At 39.3% G+C, this 20,922-nt stretch overlaps 1 protein-coding gene across 1 annotated transcript in view; it reads left to right on the forward strand.

Moving 5' to 3' along the window:
* The window catches only part of PSME4 (proteasome activator subunit 4), a 43,976-nt gene that overhangs the window by 21,488 nt on the left and 1,566 nt on the right, over positions 1-20,922 (forward strand). The window contains exons 15-46 of the mRNA XM_030235696.2: positions 209-307; positions 664-733; positions 1,148-1,215; positions 1,715-1,930; positions 3,072-3,229; positions 3,840-3,935; positions 4,518-4,573; positions 5,061-5,117; positions 5,306-5,361; positions 5,444-5,542; positions 5,629-5,691; positions 5,846-5,941; positions 6,294-6,425; positions 6,966-7,175; positions 7,310-7,446; positions 7,676-7,729; positions 8,246-8,375; positions 9,004-9,085; positions 9,383-9,536; positions 10,101-10,170; positions 10,627-10,752; positions 11,090-11,242; positions 11,647-11,751; positions 12,222-12,313; positions 12,694-12,825; positions 13,432-13,640; positions 13,767-13,852; positions 14,547-14,675; positions 15,243-15,398; positions 18,324-18,486; positions 19,284-19,417; positions 20,232-20,366. Coding sequence (XP_030091556.1) covers positions 209-307; positions 664-733; positions 1,148-1,215; positions 1,715-1,930; positions 3,072-3,229; positions 3,840-3,935; positions 4,518-4,573; positions 5,061-5,117; positions 5,306-5,361; positions 5,444-5,542; positions 5,629-5,691; positions 5,846-5,941; positions 6,294-6,425; positions 6,966-7,175; positions 7,310-7,446; positions 7,676-7,729; positions 8,246-8,375; positions 9,004-9,085; positions 9,383-9,536; positions 10,101-10,170; positions 10,627-10,752; positions 11,090-11,242; positions 11,647-11,751; positions 12,222-12,313; positions 12,694-12,825; positions 13,432-13,640; positions 13,767-13,852; positions 14,547-14,675; positions 15,243-15,398; positions 18,324-18,486; positions 19,284-19,417; positions 20,232-20,366 — 3,723 coding nt within the window. The remainder of the gene's footprint in view (positions 1-208; positions 308-663; positions 734-1,147; positions 1,216-1,714; positions 1,931-3,071; positions 3,230-3,839; positions 3,936-4,517; positions 4,574-5,060; positions 5,118-5,305; positions 5,362-5,443; positions 5,543-5,628; positions 5,692-5,845; positions 5,942-6,293; positions 6,426-6,965; positions 7,176-7,309; positions 7,447-7,675; positions 7,730-8,245; positions 8,376-9,003; positions 9,086-9,382; positions 9,537-10,100; positions 10,171-10,626; positions 10,753-11,089; positions 11,243-11,646; positions 11,752-12,221; positions 12,314-12,693; positions 12,826-13,431; positions 13,641-13,766; positions 13,853-14,546; positions 14,676-15,242; positions 15,399-18,323; positions 18,487-19,283; positions 19,418-20,231; positions 20,367-20,922) is intronic.

The following is a 20,922-nucleotide window of genomic DNA, read 5'->3' on the forward strand; positions in this document are numbered from 1 at the left end:
ATTTCAGGCTTTCCACAGAGCTGCTTTCTCTGGCTCTCTATTCTGATTTTTTTTCCATGTGAATTGTGGGGTTTTGGTTTAAAAAAAAACCACAGGATTGTGTAGAGATAGTGCCTTCTTTGTAACATCAAACATTTTGGGATACCTAATTTGTTTTGGTTTTTTTTTTTTTAAAAAGCAGCCTCCATCTTTTTGTCCTCATTTTTAGGTTGCCTTGGAGAAGGTTTTTAACTTTGCTGTTTCAAATATATTTGAGACAAGAGTTGCTGGTCGAATGGTTGCCGATATGTGCCGAGCTGCAGTCAAAGTGAGAGAAAATCCTCTTAACTTCACTCCTTCTTTAAAAAAGAAAATAGCTCATGCTGCTGATATTTCCTGTGTGATATCTGGATTTTTTTCATGTCGATACAGGTGGCTCTTAATGTTATGTCTTCTAAAATTGGCTTGTTGCATATAGCGATATTTCAGGAGGTTAATTCACACAGTATTTATCTTGCATTTATGGTAAATTTAGGTTTTATTGACTGAGAATCATGAAGTCAGGCTGACTGTAGATTGAATTGGAGTTGGGATGCAATCTAGTCTTAGATGTTTATCAGTTTGTGGGCTGGGTTGCCTCAGATATTTTGTTTTAAAATGGACTTTTTGTGATGCTGTTTGCAGTGCCGCCCTGAGGAGTCATTGAAGCTTTTTGTACCACATTGCTGCAATGTCATAACTCACCTCACAGGCAGTAAGTTTCTAACATTTCCAGTGTTACTGGCTTGCTTTTGGGTTGATTTTTGGTTAAGCATGAAAAGAATATCTGAAACTTCTGGATGTTCTCCACAAGTTCATTTCAGCAATGGACAAATCCATTATTCTCTCTAAAAAACCCAAAGTGACAATTGTGTAATTTCAAGGCCAAAATCTGTCTGACTGCAAGACCACGATTCCTTAGAAATGTGGCAGTTTGAAACGTCTCCAGACATTCCTCAATTTCAGGATGGTACATCAGCTAAAGTGACTTCCAGCTGGACATGGGTGCAGTGTGAATTGGAGGATTGGGAGTCAGGTTTTGGGATGGAAGCATCTGGATTCTGATGCAGCTTGTTTGGAAAACTTGGCTGCAGTGTGTGACAGGAGTGCTTATCCCTTCTTCCTCTAGATGATGATGTGTTACATGATGAAGAACTAGATAAGGAACTGCTCTGGAATCTTCAGCTTTTATCAGAGGTATTCCCAGAAATGTTCTTTATGTGGTTGTGTGTCACTGCATCCTGCTTAATCCTGCCCCTGAAAGGAGAAAAATACAAACTTCTATTAAAACAATATAAATGTTGTGTGAGTGGCACTGGAGAGTTTTTATCTTACTTTGAATGCAGCGTGAGTGGCTGTTGTTTGAAGCAAATAAACACAGTGTTGTATGTGGGATGAAATTAAAGCAATTATTGAGGGGGAGTGAAAGAACAGGGATCAATGCAGGGAGAAACATAAGAAGCTTTTTGGTAAATAGAAATATTTTAAAGTTAATTTAAGAAAATACAGAAGTATTGCTAGAAAATTCAGGATGGGGTCACGCAGATGGCATCACTGAAACTTTTCCAGCAGCCGTGGCAGCATCAGTTCAGTGGGAGCTGGAGAATGGAGCCTGGCCCAGCTGGGCTGAGCAGTGTGACCCTGTCCAGCCCTGCAGGAGCAGACTAATGTTTGCAATGTCTCTCTGTGCCCCCAGATCACTCGAGTGGATGGCAAGAAGCTGCTACTGTACAGGGAGCAGTTTGGGAAGATACTGCAGCGCACCCTACACTTAACCTGTAAGCAGGGTTACATTCTGTCTTGTAACCTACTGCACCATCTTCTTCGTTCTGCTACACTTATCTACCCCACAGAGTACTGCAGTGTGCCAGGTGGCTTTGACAAGCCTCTTTCTGAATACTTTCCTATCAAGGCAAGGATTTTCATTTATTTAGGATTAGAGGATTTGACTTTTTGTTGGTTTGTTTTATTTTTAAAGCGGTCGTACGCTCTATGGTTTTATTTGGAGATTTCTGGATGATGGTAGCAGCAATGGGAAGTGATGCTTTGGGCTTTGAAATAGAGAGCAAATGACAATTGATTTAATGTATATTGGTAGCAAAAAAATGAATACTGACTGTTGTTTGAGTAGTTCTTTAGTTCTGAGTAGTTTTATAAGACTTACTAGTGGTTTGTGATGTGTGTTTTGTACCATGATTGCATGATTACAGTAAGTTAATACACAGCAAGGAGATCTGGTGTTTAACAGGTCAGCAGAATGACAAATAATGATTCTACCATGAGCTTGAGATAAAATGAAAGCAGAAGTGGCAATATTGAAAGTTACTGAAACTGTCAGAAGTCATGTGCTGCTCTGCTGTTAAGACTTTGAGGTCAATTTATCAATATTCCAGTGTAAAGGCAACAATTTTCAACTGGCCTGTTTCACTATACAGCTGCATTTTTGCTGAAAAGTGTTTTTACATCATTCCCAATTGCAGATAATCTCTTGTTACTGAAAACTAGTCCAGTTTTGTTACTGATGGGGATATCCATTTGGGCCAGTTAATCATTTAAAAACAAGCAAAAATGCCCTAAATGCCAAGCACCAAAAACCCCCAACAAAAGAAACAAATCAACAAACCCCCCAAAAAACTGACAATCATACAATCATTTTAAATTTTTCCTCTGAAACTGAAAAAGTTGACAATGACTTTGCTGTTCTCTATGGGAGTATGAAAAGTCTGAGTTGTACTTAAGAATGTGTCTGAATTTATATCCAGTCCAAGGAATAATTAAGTTATATTTCAATTACACCAGCGCAGTCCTTCTCCTTTTAGTGCTTTCAGATATGTGTTATTTTCTAGGTATGTGTAGACATACATAGGATTGGGATTTCTGTTTGATTTTATGGTAATGGTGATTTTCCTAGACTTGTCAGGATAACTACTTTACTTTATAGCAGTAGCTAGTCCCCATGTGTTTGGGGTTTTTTAATAATATTAAATGCTGGTTTTTTAAAAAAACACAATTCCAGTAGCTTGATTAATGAGCAGGATCTTTATTTGCTGCAGGACTGGGGTAAGCCAGGTGACCTGTGGAACTTGGACATCCAGTGGCACGTTCCTTCATCTGAGGAAATAAGCTTTGCTTTCTATTTGCTGGATACATTCCTGCAGCCTGAACTCACCAGGCTGGAGCTCTATGCACTTGGAGAGCTGGAAATGTCCAGGTAGGATGGAGAAAGGTGCATGAATCCATTCCTGGTAGTTCTTGCCACTAACAGGCAGTACAAAAATTGAGAGGAAAATGCTATAATGTTGCACTTTGATTTTTGTTTTAAGATTTCCAAAGCTCCTACTTCAGCTGAGATAGCATCAAGATTTCCTTTAAGAAACACAGGAAAGAAGTTGTTCACATTTTGCTTTTTAATTTATCTTCGGACTGTAAAATATTCACCCTTAAAATATTCCCTCATCCTCCCCATGAACTGAAGGAATTGTCCTGGCCTTAGGGTAAGGAGTTATTTCATAGGTTTTAGCTGAGATTCAGATAAAATTCTTCAAAGCAGTTTTCACATTAGTTTCTCTTACCTGCACAGTTTTGAAATATAAAATCTCCCATGTTTTCCAGAAAATGAAGTTAAATTATTGGGATTTGTAAACAAATTAGGCTGTCTCAAAAAAGCCCAGCTTGATTTCTGCAGTGCTTTCTCCTCTGTTTAGAACTGATGCAACTAAAGAAAAACCTTCCATAAAACTTCACAAAAAATATGTGGTTTGTCATTTGTGTATTTTCAAGCAATTCACAGATAAGTAACCAGGTTTTCCTCTTTGTTTAAGAGATGATGTGCAGCAGTGTCTTGCCATTGTGCACAACTGCCTGATTGGCTCTGGGAACATTCTGCCTCCTCTCAAAGGAGAAAAGGTGGCTCATCTGTAAGTAACATTTATTTTGCATCCCAAACATTCTCAGTGATTATGTTCCAACATGCTGGAACTCCTTTTAGTTACTGCTGTTGTCCCACAGCTGCTGCTAGAAGCTTGCTTTTGGGGAACACTCATAGTAAATACCAAGATACAGAAAATTCACTTGTCAGGAAAGGACTCCCAACTGTCCTGTCCTTCCCTACAGCAGGGAGCCATGTGTGTTTCAGTGAGTGTGTTCACAGGTTTGGCAGAGACCAAATTCCTGCTTTGTTTAATAGAACTGATGAGGTTCTGTTAACTGGGAAGTCAAGATTCTGAGTTTGAGGTGTCTTTATGGTGTCCCTGCCTCTGACAAAGTCTTACCCAAAGGGTCAGACCATTAAATGTTTAATTTAATTAAATTAATCCATTAAATTAACCATGAAATGGTAATTTATAAATGTGAGCACTAAGACATACTGTTACTAAATCCAGAAGTCAGTGTGCTACAGCCATGAAATTTAACTTATTTCAATGAATTAAACACTAGTGCAATGCACATACCTCATTATTTGTGTGATGTGTAGTTATACTTAATTCATCTTCATGCAGGGTCCCAAGTCTGGTGTCTTTGGAAGAGACAAAGCTGTACACTGGTGTTGAATATGGTGAGTAGATCCCTGTCTGTTCAGGTAGGCTCTAAGTGTTGGTGGGTTTTTTTCTTTTGGTGTGGTTTTTAGGGTTTTTTGTTTTGTTTTTGGGTTGGGTTGTTTTTTGGCTTTTTTTTTGTAAAAACAATGGGTTCTTTTGGAGACCATAATTTTGATTCTTCTCTTCATAGAAATGGGTTTTTATGACTACCACCAGATTTCTGTGTAGGGGAGCTCTGCATGTTCCTCAGTTCCCATGGGCTAAATGAACTGCCTGAACTTTAGAAATAAAACTGACTGTCAAGGCAGATAAAGAAGGTTGTGTAGCTATAAAACCCAAGCAGCTGAAGTGATAAACTGATGAGAGCCATGTCCTTAGATGTAACAAATGGGTATTTTTATAATACTCATACTGCTAGTTCTGAATAGTCTGCTCTGACTTTCTGCAATAAAGTGCTTTTTATGCTGCTGTATGAATAACAGAAAGTGTTTTGTTTTCTTTTAGATTTATCCAGGGAGAATTACAGAGAAACAATTGCAAGGGTTACAAGGAAATTGCTGCGTAAGTTTGACCATTCCTGTAACTAAAACCAACTCTGTCATACTTCAGTACGATTTTATAAAAGAGGAAATTGTATTTGTTTACTTTGTCTGTAATTCTGAAAGTTAAACTTTGCGGAAACAAAATCATTGCTAATTTTTAAAGCTCTTTTCCTGTCTGATTATAAATTTAATTTCTCCCAATTGTAGGTTACATTCTTGATAATTCAGAAGATGACACCAAGTCATTGTTTCTAATAATAAAGGTATGTTTTACATTTGTAAAACTTAAAGCCAGATGACTTGTTTTGCAAAACAATCACTCTTATCCTCTCCTTCTTTCCACAGATTATCAGTGATGTTTTGCAGTTTCAAGGGTCTCACAAGCATGAATTTGATTCACGATGGAAAAGCTTCAATCTAGTGAAAAAATCAATGGAGAACAGGGTCAGTGCCTTGGCTTTGTGAAGCTTTGATTCCTGATTTGAAGATCTAATACTGAAATCTAACCCAAAGTATGCCTTTTTTTACAGCTTCAAGGAAAGAAACAACACATCAGAGCCTTGCTGATCGACAGGGTTATGCTGCAGCATGAGGTAATTCTTCCCCTTCAATCCCCACTAATTTTCTTGAAAAGCTGCTTTGCATGGTAAGCTAAATGTCATCATAACAATATTCCTGCACTGGTGGTTTTGTATGTGTGAAATGGAAAAACAATCTGTCCTTTCTTTGTGCTTCCCTTGAATTCAGCTGAGAACTCTGACGATGGAAGGCTGCGAATACAAAACTTCCCACCAGGAGATGATCAGGGACCTTCTCTGTTTGTCCACCAGTTCTTATGGGCAGGTGAGGAGCAGCCCCTTTTAAACTGAGTAAACTGAGCCCCTTTTAAATTTATGGAGTATTTTGTTGGTCTCTTCAAGTGATTCTGCATCCTAAATCTGTTGTTCTGGCTGTTTGCTTTTCAAATGTGCTAAAAACACCTCATTTCTGGCAACACAGAGAATCTTCTGTAACTTAGTAGTGTTCTCATGTAAATGCCAGAAACAAGAAGTAGGATTTTATAAACAGGGTGGGGTTTTTACAACCTTTCACAGATCATTTTGTTTCTGTGCACAAATACATGATAAAAACTTCATGCATAAATAACTGAAATGGATGAGGATGTTACTTTACTCTAGTAAATTTTTTGTTTCAGGTCAGAAGTAAAGCTCAGCAAGCATTCTTCACAGCTCTGGGAACCTACAATTTCTGTTGCAGAGATATCATTCCCTTAGTTCTGGAATTCCTGCGTCCTGACCGGCAAGATGTCACTCAGAAGCAATTTAAAGTACTGCCTCATTAACTTGTTTTGTGGCTGTCTTTTGAAAGTGTTTAGATGAGAATTTTTAATGGGGAAAGTGGGATTTGCTTGTTTATCAGCATGACTGATATTTTCATGGCTAATAGGCATGACCGGTGGAAGGAATTATTTGTATTGTATCTATTTTCAGGAGAAATATGTGTTTAAATATGTTCCCTGTGTGCTCAGGTATTACCAAAATGTGAGTTAGCACCTATTTTTAAGTTATGGAATGGAAATTGAGAAGCTGTAGTCAAGGTGAAGCAGTTGTGAATCATCTCCTCTAACATAATTGAGAAATCAGGCAGCCAATCTGTGGATAAATTAATTGGCAGGGCTTCCAGTCTCATTAAATGAAGAGGACTCTGTCAAATTACTGAAGATTTTGCACTGTGAGGCTGAATGTTGATGGACATTTTCATGATTTGGTTCTGCAGCTGAGTTTTTATTCTGTGTGGGTGCGTGTGTGTGTTGGTATTGTGGATGAGCTGAGCTTTAACCTTCCCAAACCCCATCTCCCATCCCCAGGGTGCCTTATACTGCCTGCTTGGGAATCACAGCGGGGTGTGCTTGGCCAATCTGCACGACTGGGATTGCATAGCACAGACATGGCCAGCAATTGTCTCTTCTGGGCTTAGTAAAGCCATGTCCTTGGAAAAACCTTCCATAGTCCGACTCTTTGATGACCTGGCAGAGAAAATCCATCGGCAGTATGAAACCATTGGGCTGGATTTTGCAGTGAGTGATCAGTTCCTTGGTGTTGAGTCTTGTCTGTATGGACAAGGAAATTCTGTTACTCTGCTGATTCCAAAGCAGAGACATTAAAAACTTGAAACTTACAAGTCCCAAATCTTTGCACTGTCCATCAACAGGTGCCAGAGAAGTGCATGGAGGTGGCTGTTTTGCTGCAGAAGTCAGGACAGTCAAATTCAGAATTCCCAGCTCTGGGATCAGAGGAAATTCAGTTGGGAATTCAGCGACAGAAGGAGAAGAATGCTGAGGCTCTGAGGTGAGTTCAGCTTCCTTGAACTGCACATTAAATGTCATCATTCAAAGTGGCTAAACTGAAAAATCCAGAATGTCCAAGGATTGTTGGGCTGCATCTTCTCTCTACACTTCTGTCTCCTCTTTGCCTCTTCCTTTTAACCTTCACACACCTTTTGTTGAGAAACCTCTCCTCTATTTTTCAATGGATCTCTCAGTACCATGTGGTTGATAACTCCCTCTCTTTCTCTCAGGAACTATGAAAATTTGGTCAACATGCTGCTGGACTGTGTGGAACAGAGAAATCTGTAAGTCCCCCTTTTTTGTGCATGAAAGCATTTTTTTGGGGTGGATTGGAGATGGTTGCATGGATCAATATGCACCCTGGTCTTGGACTTATTTGGACTGGGAACTTCATTTGTTAATATAAAGCATCATCACATCTTGGAGTTCAGCTTTCTCCTTAATTAGTCTGTCCTGTTACTGAGGTTTTTAATATTTTTTAATTTAAAAAGCTCTGGTTCTGTCTGTAACACTGACATCAGAATAGATTCTAATTGTTCCCATAGTATTTCTATTAAAAAACTTGTAAAATAATATCCCTGTAGGTATTTTACACCATGTATTTTATATTTTTCCACCTGTGTGTTCCCACAACACTGGAGGTTTCCCAAAATGAGTTAAGCTCATTGATTACAGCAGTGCCATTAATTTATGTATTTCCATAATCCTGACACATGTAATAATTGTCTGAGTTCTGAGTAAAACCAGTACATAACCATTGGTATTTACACTCTTATTTTGAATATTTGGGTTTTTTTCAGGCCCTGGAAGTTTGAACACATAAGCATTGGCTTCCTGTCCCTGCTCCTGAGGGATGACAGGATCCTGCCCCCCCGTGCCATCAAATTCTTCGTGCAGTGTCTCAACCACGACGCGATCGTGGTTCGGAAGGTGAGCCAGGAGAAGGATTTCCTCTGGGTCTGCAGCTCTTTGGGCTTTACACCAAGTGCTCGTGGAGTTTTGCTGGGATAAAACACAAAAACTGAAGTGGAACTCCCCACTCCCCCTTCCAGCCATGCACGTGTACAAAATTCTCAGTCCAAGAAATGGCAATCTTGGCAGTGCTGTAGCGTGACATGTGGAAATCTGTAAACTGTGAAGATGTGGGATGGGCTGACTTCTTATTTATTTCAGAGTTCTTTTGCAGAATTTCTTTTGCAGATGGCTGCTTTTCCCACCTGCAGTTTGTTATTTGAAGGGAGCCATCAATGTATTTTTTTTGTTCTGTTGCTGCCTCACTGAGGCTCAAAACAAACCTTCTTTCCCCCCAAAAAAATTATTAAAACAATATTAAATTCAAATTAATAAACCAAAATTATTAGTGAGAGCTTTCTGGCCTGTAAAGTAATTCATATCCTGTATTCCCTGAAATAACCAGGATAATTTCCTTAATATTATCCAAGATTATTTCCTTATTTCCTTCCAGCATTCTATGGCTTTTTAGGGATAATGAGCCACATCCTTCTGAGGGAAATGTATGGAATGAACACATTAATGCCCATTTTTTACTTTTCTTTAGGTGGCCATCTCAGCTGTGGCTGGGATTCTTAAGCAGCTTAAGAGACCACACAAGAAAGTGCCCATCTGCCCTTATGAAATAAGTACGTTTTATTTCATATAAGACATATGTTATATTTATCCTCAAATGTTTTTCAAAGCTTTTCTGGTTAAATCAAACAAAGAATCAGGATCTCTTCTTTTCTCCCTGGTTGTTAATCTTCTAAGCAAATAGATAAATATGATACAGAAGTAGCATAATTGGTAATTTTTCAGTTTGGGGATTTTTTTTGCTTTTGGGAATTATTTCCTCTCTGAAAACCTTGTCATTTGTGAGAACAACTTGTATGTCTAGTTTTTAATTTTTATGCATGTTAATTTTGATTTTCCTCTTGGATCAGGTGGGACCCTGAAGCCTTCCAGCATCCAAGCTGGTGACAGAGCTGACAACCAGTGGCTGCACTACAACAGCCAGAGCCTACCAAAGACCAAGGAAGCCTGGGAATCCTGCTGTTTTGTGGAGAAGACACACTGGGGATATTACACCTGGCCCCAGTGAGTAGCATTAGCACTGAGGTAGAGCTGGGAGAGTCAGCAGGAAAAATTCTGTGGGAAATAAAATCCTGGTTTATTATGATTTTTAATTTTTCTTATATATATGTATTTAACTTGATTGAACCACAAAAAATTGCAGTTTATTTTGTCCTTTGTGCTCCTTGCTTGTTTTACCATTTCTGGGTGGGTTTTGTGTTGGTTGGTTTGGGGCTTTTTGTTTACTATTTCTTTTCTACCCATTTCTCTCTATGGGCTATAGGCACAAATTCCACTTGGCTGTTAAACTGCTGCTGTTAAAATGAAATATTCATATTGGGAATTAGATATATGTACAGTATTCTATCCCTAATAATTCTGGATTGTTGTATAGAAAAACCTTTAATAATGAACTTCATTGTGTTGTAAATTTTCTTCTTTAAATTTCAATCTTTTGGAGTTGTGTATAAGTTCTATTTAATATTGAGAACATAGAAAATGTTACCATGGAAAGCCACAACATGTGCTAGTGTATTTTTATTTTTTATTTTAACTTTTTATTATTTATATTTTGTTTTTAATATTCAGAACTATGACAGTTTATGCTCCAGCTGAGCAGCAACCAAAGCTTGGACGAAGGAGAGATGAGCTGACAGAGGTAAAAGTTGCAAGTTTGTGGGGTTTTTTTAATAGTACTTGTCCTTTCTTCTCTCAATATTGTTGACAGATTACTGTGGAGATCCCCACAAGATGGTTTTAATTGTATTTTTCTAATTCTTACTGTGTCAGCATACCAGGAGGAGTTGTTATTTTAATGTATTGCTGCTTTTCTCTCAGGGATCACGGAATAATTGTATTAAGGAGCTCTCTCTTGTTCCCTTTCAAATCATGATCAGACTTGAGAACAAGATCATTAATGACAGTGGGAAGGACTAATTTTTAGGGGTTGTGGTAATTCCCTATAAAATGAAAGGGAAAATGCATAAGCAAAACATTTCAGCAAGCCATTTCTTTCCTTGAGAATGCAAATGAAACATGGGACTTGTAAAGACTGAGATATCACTGTGACAGGCAAACACCACAAAGCTAATCCTTTTTTTTCTTCCTATTACAGGAGGAACAAATTATATATGATCACTTTTCTGATCCTAAGTTTGTTGAGCAGTTAATAAAATTTTTGTCTTTAGAAGACAGAAAGGGAAAGGACAAATTTAATCCTCGCAGATTTTGCCTCTTCAAGGTAAGGAGAGTTCAATCACTAAATTGCTCTAATTTTGTAGACAATTCCCAGAGCATGGAAAAGCCAAAGACTTCTGGGCTCATACTGTTGCAAAACATTGATTTTTAAAGCTGCTCTAGGTAATTCTATTAATCCTCTCTTGTGATTAACTACTTAGGGAAACATATTTAGAGTATTGTAATGGTCTGAAGGACACTGGTGTATAATGCTCTGAAAAAAAGCAAAGTAATTTCACTTTCTGCACATTCAGACTCAAATGTTTGATAATTCTATAATGTTCTTGGGAAGACTGTGTTTTAGATAGTTCCTAAAGACCCTTTTCCTTCTTGTTTTCCAGGGCCTTTTCAGAAACTTTGATGATGCCTTCTTGCCAGTTCTTCAGCCCCACTTGGAGCAACTGGTCGCAGACTCCCACGAAAGCACCCAGAGATGTCTAGCTGAAATCATAGCTGGCCTCATAAGAGGTTCTAAACACTGGACCTTTGAGAAGGTGCTGGAGCAGTGTTTTTGAGTCATTCTTGGTAGTTAAAGAGTAATTTTGAATTATTAACTCAATTAGAAATTGAGGTCTTGATTCACAAACTCGGAGCACAATTCATTGCTCTGTTTGGTGCCTGTTCTTGCCAGGTGTTAGGAAAATGCTCCAGTATTAAAACCAGGAACAGTTAAGGAGATGGCAAAGCTGACGTGGTTTTTAATTTTCAATAGGAATAATTGATTATGTCCTCCTTGGACTGCTAAATATTTATTTAATTCAGGCCTAGCTGTCTATGCCAAAAAATAATCCTGGAAGAATCAGTACAAAAATAAAGAAGACATTTCAATGTCTGGGCTGGGTAAAATCTTGTAAAAGTAAAATAGTAAAATCTTGTCTCTTGTGTTTTTGCTGGGCAGGTGGAAAAACTTTGGAACCTTCTGTGTCCATTGCTTCGAACAGCTTTATCCAACATCACAGTGGAAACATACAATGACTGGGGCACCTGCATTGCCACTTCCTGTGTAAGTATCCCATTTTTTTGTCTGCTAAAGCTGGGTCCACTGTGGATTAACATTCCTGCAGTGAGCTGGGAGCTGTGGTGCTGGGCAGCAGGGTCGGTGATAGATCACAAATATCTTGGGTCAATAATTCTTTCACATCACTCAGCAGAACTCGGTGTAGCTTGTCAGCCAGAACCCTAATTAGCAAAATTCAGGCATGGTTACTAAGATAACTCAAAAATTAAACTAAAATTCCTTCTATTCTAATTGTATTTACCAAATTATTAATACTGTATATAGTTGTATTGGGTTTTTCTTCTGTTGAGGTTCATTGTGAAAACATCCTGAATATTGCCCATATTTAATAAATAAATCCAGGAGATGCAAAAAAATCTTTGTCCAAACTTTCCTTGTTTATACCTTATTTTATACATTGTTTACATTTTAACCCCCCTCATTTACTTACATCTCTGTTCCCTGTCCTTTTCCAGGAGAGCAGAGATCCTAGGAAGCTGCACTGGTTGTTTGAATTGCTGTTGGAATCTCCACTGAGTGGTGAAGGAGGATCATTTGTAGATGCCTGGTAAAATGAATTTAAACTGTTTTACTGTGGTTGAATAGAGTAGGAAATGCAGCCTGGATAAGCTGTATTGAGAGGATGCTGTGCCAGCTGCCTTGCTGGGGAGGGGAACAAAGGCAATGCTTTCCAATTAGCTTTTTCCACACAATGGCAGGTTCTTCATGATAATATTTTTAATATAACTCCATTAACAGGATGGGGGAGTTTGGGGCTTGCAGAGCAGCAGTGCTGTTGTTTCACTGGGAAATTTTTACCCATCTTTGCTCATTGAAGCACACTCTGGTGCACTGACACACTTGTGCACATTCCCAAACAAAGCCTGGAGGGGACTGGGGAAGGAGGAATGTTCTGTGTGACTAAAAACGAGCTGCTCTGATTCCCAGCCGCCTTTATGTGCTGCAAGGGGGCCTTGCCCAGCAGGAGTGGAGAGTGCCAGAGCTGCTGCACAGGCTGCTCAAGTACCTGGAGCCCAAACTCACCCAGGTCTACAAGAACGTCCGAGAGAGAATAGGAAGGTCAGTGTTGTCTGTTGCAGTTCTTGTTGGGTTTTAAATCTTCATTTTATTTGGGTAGTTAGGTAGCTAAATAATTAACTTGAAAAGCATTAATGCTACTGTAACAAAAATCAGATATATAATTTAAAAGACTTGCTTCAGAAATTCCAGATGACTTCTCCATATTTATCTTTTCATAGAATATTCATCTTTTCATTTGTCTATTCATAGAATGTTTTGGACTGGGAGGGACTTTAAAGCTCCTCCAGTCCCAGCCCTTGTCATGGGCAGGGACATTTTTCACTATCCCAGGTTGCTCCAAGCCTTGTCCAACTCCTGCCTTGGACACTTCCAGGGATCCAGGGGCATCCACAGCTTCTCTGGGCAACATGTGCCAGGGCTTCACTAATTTCTTGTCTACGTTTATGTTTGACATCTCTAAAGCTCTTAGAAGAGACTCTTGGTTGTAAATAACTTTGAATTGAAGATGAGAGGAAATTTTCTCTAAGTATTAACCTCAAAGGTCACCCAATTGATCTCGGATCATTTGGAGTTCACAGATCACTGTTCTCTGGACAAGAGCCGTGCTCACTGTGTGTTCCTGCTGGCTTTGTTTGTTTTTTTTAGTGTGTTGACCTACATATTCATGATAGATGTTTCCTTGCCAAACACTGCTGCAACTAAATCTCCCCGTGTCCATGAATTTACTACCCGGATACTTGAAAACCTCAAACCCCTCATGGAAGCAGATGAAGAAATCCAGAATCATGTTATGGAAGAGAATGGAGTCGGTGAACAAGACGAGCGAACTCAGGGCATTAAACTCTTGAAAACCAGTGAGTTAAAGAGCTCAGGGAATGGGGGGTGTTTTAGCACATGATGATTGAGGTCTGCAAATTGTTGTAGCAGAGTTGTTAATATTTTTCTTCCTAATCAGTGATAGTTTCTCTTTATTCAAACAGTTCTGAAGTGGTTGATGGCGAGTGCAGGACGTTCTTTCTCTACGGCCGTCACGGAGCAACTCCAGCTGTTACCTTTGTTTTTCAAGGTACATCCTTTAATTTCTCCTTTATTGGTTATGTTTGATCAAAGAAGGATTGTATAAGTAAACTGAAGTTATTTTGTTTATATATATTTATAATATTCCAACCAGCTCTAGCGGAGGGTGCCCCTGCCCATGGCAGGAGGGTGAAACTGGATCACCCTTCCAACCCAAGCCATTCCATTATTTTCTTGAGTTATTTTCTTTTGTTTCCTGACTACACAATTCTTTCTAAGCAGCTCCTGTTGTTCCTCTGATTCTTGTATTCTTTGAATCTGTGTCATCCAGTCTTTCCTCTCTGAAATAATCCGTGCTTGTGTGCCCAAAGTGCACAAACATCAATAAATTACCCCACAGTGATATATGTGACCATAAAACAAAAGTCTGTTGAAGTGAAAGTGACCTTAGTAAAGCTCTGTCTTAGTTTTGGACCTGGATCTAAAATATGAACTTAATTGGGTTTGATACCAAGAGAAAAGCAGTAAGGAACCAACATCTCACCAGGAAATCTTGATCATTTACTGAGAGAATTTAACATCATATTGATTGTTTTTCCCAGCTATCCTAATCTTTCAGCATTATATTGAATGTGTTTTTCCTAGAAACTGTCTTCTCATGAGATTACCCTTGTTTTGAGGATTTTGCTGTCACCAGTGCCTATTTACTAACAGGGCTTTGTTCCCTCCCTGCTCTGATTTAGATTGCACCTGTGGAGAACGACAACAGCTATGATGAGCTCAAAAGAGATGCTAAGATGTGTTTGTCCTTGATGTCTCAGGGTTTGCTGTATCCTCAGCAAGTGCCTTTGGTACTTCAGGTGCTAAAACAAGTGAGTGAGGTCTAAACAGCTTAAAGCTTTTTCTCATCTCATGTATCCTCTGCTTTTTATTTAAGAGCATACAATATAATTCTAAGCAAATCAAATACTGATTTAGATCTGAAAGATTTTATTTAAAGTGTTTTAAAACACTTAGTAAGTGTATCTTGTTTAACATTTAAGCCACTTACTTTTGATAACAAATGGAACAGCATTTTGGTATATTAACATTTGGTTCAGTAGTGGATCACTTTAAGTCTCCTCATGAGCATAACAATTCAAAATCCAGTTTCAGAATGAGTCTCCAGCTAAAGAACTGCTCTTGAATCTGATTTTTTTATAGTTCTGCAATATATTTCTGTTTAAGAATCTGCTTTGGAAGTGAAGCCTGTGAAAATTATTCCCTAAATAATAACTGCCTACTCTGGAGATAAAAGGTCTATGAAACAAAATTACCTGAATAAAGGGAGTTCTTTGCAACTACCCCCAGAAGCTTTTTTCTTAAATATTGTTCACTTTCCATCAGGGGCCTGCTTTCTTTGACATTTTTGCCTTTTCACCCTGATTTATTCACTGCAGACAGCAAAAAGCAATTCTTGGCATGCCCGATACACCATCCTAACCTACCTCCAGACCATGGTGTTCTACAATCTCTTCATCTTCCTCAACAACAGCGAGGCAGTCAATGACATCAGGTGGCTGGTGATAAAACTCCTGGAAGATGAGCAGCTCGAGGCAAGTGATCCCTTCTCTGCACTGCTTTCACCCCACTGGTTCTTGGCCTTTGTCAAGTTTTATGGAAAAGCTGACATGTAAATTAATTCAGGAAGTATTTCTAGCTCAGTATTCCTCCAGCTTTGAAAATGAGCTTTATAGGATTTGTTTCTTTCATATTCATTCCAGGGAAACAGTTGATAATAAAATATTCCATTAGTGATTTTCTGAAAGTTCACTGCTTCCACTTTTTCACAGAATGGTACATTGCTTGGAGCTTGGTGTCAGTGCATGAAATAGGGATATTATTAATTCCACTATAAATGTGTGTTGGTAGAAAATTCAACATCCAAGGTCAAATCCCTTCCTGTGTGAAAAGTGTGTAAAACCACTATTTATGACTCTATAGGTCTGCCTCACGTATAATCATACTATATTACTGACAAAAATAGTCTTTATATTTCCATCAAGAGCTACCTTGAACTGAGGGGCTTGCATTAAATTATGTGAATTTAAGTCATGTTTAAGCAAAGTGAAGAATCTTTAGTGTTAACCTCCTGCCTGGCCTATTTCCCCTGCACCATCATTTTCCCTGGTGTTCATGCAGTTGCCAAATACCAATGAAATCCTACTTTTGGGTGCTTTTTTCCTTCTAGAAGAAAGATTCTGCATCACCTTGCAATCCTACAGAAGTTGTTTGTCAGAACACTTACCTCATCATCTCACACCATTTTGAAAAATACCTTTTATTCACTTGAATGCAATTTATTGAGTTACTTTAAATGTACCAAATTATCTCTCTGCACCACAGAGGTGCAAATCCAAAAAGCCTACCTGTGTTCATAACCACTCTGGATCATGCTGTTGCCATGGAAGCTTTCACTTTTCTCTGAAAAGTAATCTTGTTCTTTCTTGGTAATAACTGACAAGATGCAGTATCCCGCTGAGTAATTCCTGTGTAGTTTTTGGATGCTGGATTTTTAAGATGAGAATGGTTAGCTTTGACTAGGATTTGATGTCTTTGCTCTGTAGAATTGAGGTTTTGGTTCTTGGATTTTAAGATACTTTTATTTTTTTTTTTGCTTATTTTGATAGCAAGGGCCAGACCTGCTGATGATTGTTTTAATATGCACAGCACTCAATGTCTTGATAAGTGTTTTTCATATCAGTTTTACAGGAATGAGAATATTTTCTCTGTTTAAGCAGCTCCTTGCAACTTCTACAGTTGGGTTTGGCTTGTGCTGTTGAGTGGTTTTGTTCTGATACTGCTGCATTTTTATAGACAATGACCAGTCCCTTCTGACCAAAAAAACTCAAACCCCACAGGTGATGGGGAGATTCCTCTCGTTTTTATATTCTGTATATCATCGTGAGTGTGATAATTTATAAATTACTTGCTGCTTTGTGCATGATTTTAAAGGCTTTGCTTCCAGGTGCTCCTCACAGCAAAGTGTTCCTTCTAGCTGGGTGATTAATTTAGAAATTAAAGTGGTTGTAGTACAGGGACTAGGGATGTAAATGAGCCCAGCTCTCCTGAGAGCTCGCTCACTTCCCAGCCGAGCTGCTTTGTGTCTGGCTCTTGTATTAGCACATCATGTCTCATTTAATAACTCAGCTCTTCAGGGACTCACAAACTGCTGATAAACAACACTGCCAGCCTCTCACCTCATCCTTCCTCCTTCACTGGCAGCAAAGTAGATCACGTTAGAATAGTACCTTGTAGAAATTTAAATGGAATGGGTCAGAGTCTCAAGAGCTGATTTGAACTTCCTCTGTTTAATTATTGCAGCTCTTGCAGCTGTACTTATGGCTTTGTGAGGCTCAGAACATCATGTTCAAGGATGTAATTTATTATTATAATCTGCTGCATTGGATTCAGAGCAGGTGTTTGTGCTCCACAGAGACAAGTGTTCTATTTGCAGTTACCTGTGACAGAATGTACCTATCAAAAATCTGGTGGCAGCATCTCAACCAGTTGATTTGGTTTGCAAGTTTGTAAATGTTGGAAGGCTTTTGTCAGAATGTAATTATGGAAATTGGGAGTGAGTTTTGGAGGGACTCCCAATTTAAATACAATTTTACATGTCTATAGCTTCCTGGCTTTGGGAGATTTGAGGAGATGAGAGAAATAAGTAATACCAATGGGTTAGTCACTTGTTTTTAAAAGCAAGGATGAGTTGTCTCTACTTGGAATTCACTAACAAGGTGCTGTGGTTTGTTTAAAAATAATGGAAAAAGAGATCTTTTGAATGGCTTGGCAATTAGATGAAAGCTAAGTTTAGTCTTGTTCTTTGTTGTTTCTGTGTTGCCCTTAAGAATGTTTTTCCAACCTGGGTTTCTGGTTTTATTCATGTAGTGCAGAGATCTGGTACTTGAGATAAGGAAGTCTGTGATGCTGGAGCATTACAGAACTGAGTTGTTGACAATAAAGTTTGTTTTGTTGCTTATAATCCAGCATCTGTTGTGTCCTTCAAAGAATACTTGTGCTATGGGTAGAACAGATTCAGCTGAGTCTCTGGAACATTGCTCCTGCCTTTTCTTGGAAAAACTCTTCTGCTTTTGTCAGGAGAAAAACTAAATGCTTCTGAATAAAGCCCTCTTAAAAACTGATGTCAATGCAGAGCCTGTTAGGAATTTTGTGAAGCAGGTTGATCATTTGGTCTCAGTCAATGTTTGTTTTTAAACTTTCTGAAGCTCTTCTGTTGACAGTGGAGTTAAATGACATTATTTCCTTGAGGAGCAGGTCACTTTATGGCAAATTTTGTGACAGTAGTTCTGTATTACAGCAAAGCATGTTGATTACAGAGCCATCTAATAAACTACTAATGACAGGATAATACTTGAAAGGCTTGTGCTGAGCAAGATTTGCTCACTTGGGTTAGTGGAGTGTGCTTGAGAGGGCAGTAATGGCATAAACAAACTGTGTTGTGTCCCATGTGTGGCCAGGTGAGGGAGATGGCTGCCACCACGCTCAGCGGGCTCCTGCAGTGCAACTTCCTCACCATGGACGGGCCCATGCAGACTCACTTCGAGCAGCTCTGCAAGATGAGGCTCCCCAAGAAAAGGAAGAGGGACCTGGCCTCAGTGGGGGACACAATTCCTTCAGGGGGTAAGAAAGCAGCTCAGGAAGCAAATCATGTTTTTGGTAACATAGACTGCCATAGAACTTGATTTGCAGCGTTAATGGTAAGAATACACAGCAAAGGCAAATATTTTTATTATGTATTCCTATATTCAATTCATTTCTAACTCTTTTAGAATTAACATTAAAGAGGTTTTTCCAGTTTCCAGTTCACAGAGATAAGGATGCAGATGATGAGGGATAGCAAGTTCCTCAATAAATAAAGTCACGACATAGTTTCACTCCTTGCCCATCTTACCTTCTATTTGTTAGCAGTGTGAGTTTTTTATTCTAAAAAAACCAAACAACAAACTCAGAACAGCCAACCAAAAAATAAACCAGAACAGAAACCCCCTTAGTTAACCCTGATTTGGAACTTTGGCTTCTGCCTGGGCATTAAATGCCTCTGAATCACAGTCATTTGACCCAGAAGTTTGCTTTCCATATTGTCCAGTAGTTCTGGGATTTGAGAAAACACTCTGAATGCAGAAAGAGGGAACATGGAGATGTCATTCATGAGTTTCTTTGAGAGAGGGGACCTCATTTGAAATGTTTATAAAGTGTCCAGCAGTTGCAGATTGATTCCTATTGGAAGGAGGTGTAAAAAATGAAAGATATGAGAATGAATCTGGGATTCTGAGTAAGGAAGCAAAACCAATCTGGAGGTCCATTCGTTCATGTCTGTAGAACTCTCTGGATTTCTACAGAGCTGGAGGTCTCTGCAGTGCCAGGGGTTTGTTGCTGATTTTCTTTAACTGAGGTGGGTTGCTGCCCTGTTCCTGCAGACCTGGTGAAGCGCCACGCCGGTGTCCTGGGGCTCAGTGCCTGCATCCTGTCCAGCCCCTACGATGTGCCCACCTGGATGCCACAGCTCCTCATGGATCTCAGTGCCCACCTCAATGATCCCCAGCCTATTGAGGTAAAAATACAGCAGCTCTCAATCAGCAGAACACAGCTGAATACCTGTGACTCATTCTTAGCTCTCTTTTCCTAGAAAAGCATAGGAACCTATTAAGAAATTTAATTTCTGCTGCTTTTTACTAAATGACTCCTAATAGTTTTAAAGCATGACCTGCTTTTAAGTATTTTTTGTGGTAGATCTGTCCTTGCTTTCAAATTAAAAGCATTAAACTGAAAGCTGCAAGAGCTATATTTATAATGAGGAAGTGGGCTTTTTTCATTAAAGATGTCCCTTTTGTGCATGCCATTCTAGGAAGCATTAACCTGAACCAAAACATCAGTCTGGAATTTTTTAAATGAAGTGTTATGAGCTGCCCTAGAAATAAGTTTTTAAAGAAATCATTGCCTTTAACTCTTACTGTTTTGCCCTGTCTGTTGGGTTTTGTTGACTGTGGCTGTTTTAGCCAGAGGAATGAGATGAAGAAATCCTTTGATTTTTTCAGACCAAAACAACCCTTTTGAAACAGCCAAGAAAAAGGCAGTGGGGGAAAAGCACTTGGCTTTTACCCTGTAAGAATCTCTGAGTGTTTCCTAGCTCAAAATTGTAGGCCCAGGAATCCTTTTTATAATGTTGGAGTCACGACCCTGCTCAAAAGACTAACCAGAACCGTGAAAACTGAAATCATAGGCTGAATTCCCCAGAGCCCTCCTGTCCTCTGGGTCTGCTCCAAGCCTTGGTGGTACTGAGCAGTTGTGTTTGCTGTCCCCAACGTTGGTTTTGGTGTGGACCTGGGCTCCCTGGCTGACAGAGCTCCATCCACTTGTGCTGGCAGATGACGGTGAAGAAGACGCTGTCCAATTTCCGGAGGACCCACCACGACAACTGGCAGGAGCACAAGCAGCAGTTCACAGATGACCAGCTCCTGGTGCTCACTGACCTCCTGGTTTCACCCTGCTATTATGCATAGGTGGGTCAGCTGATGGGTTTTGCCATAAACTTCACTCTTAGGAATTCTACTCCAGTGTCAGGAAGAATCCTTAACCACAGGGAAAATGCTGCAGCCAAATTTCTGGCCCTTTGCATCTTCCAATGGTTTTGGTCAGATTTATTTTGGTTAAATATTTTAAATATTGCCCATCTTTCTATGCATCCCTGTGCTTTGCTAAGACATTTACACTTCTTTTCTTGAATATTGATGTTCCTTTTCTCCGTTTTCTGCCAGTTGGCTGCCTTTTAAATGCCTAGCAGTGCCCCTAAAGTGCTGCTTTGTACTTCTGGTGCCTCTGAGGACTTTACACCACCCAGTCCAGGCTATCACCTACATCTCAGGATGGGCAATGGCTGCTACCATTCGGTTTCTTCTTCCACACTCTGGCTTTGCTGCCAGGGCTCTTCACACAGGCATGTCCCCAAAGAGCGAATCCATTCCTGGGGTTTCTCTTTGTTACACTACAAGATTCCCATCTCTATTGTATTGTGATGTTTTGTGACAGTATTCCAAGAGAAGCTTTAATTTATCTTTT

This window comes from Serinus canaria, chromosome 3 (genome assembly GCF_022539315.1).
Source record: "Serinus canaria isolate serCan28SL12 chromosome 3, serCan2020, whole genome shotgun sequence".
Lineage (NCBI taxonomy): Eukaryota > Metazoa > Chordata > Aves > Passeriformes > Fringillidae > Serinus > Serinus canaria.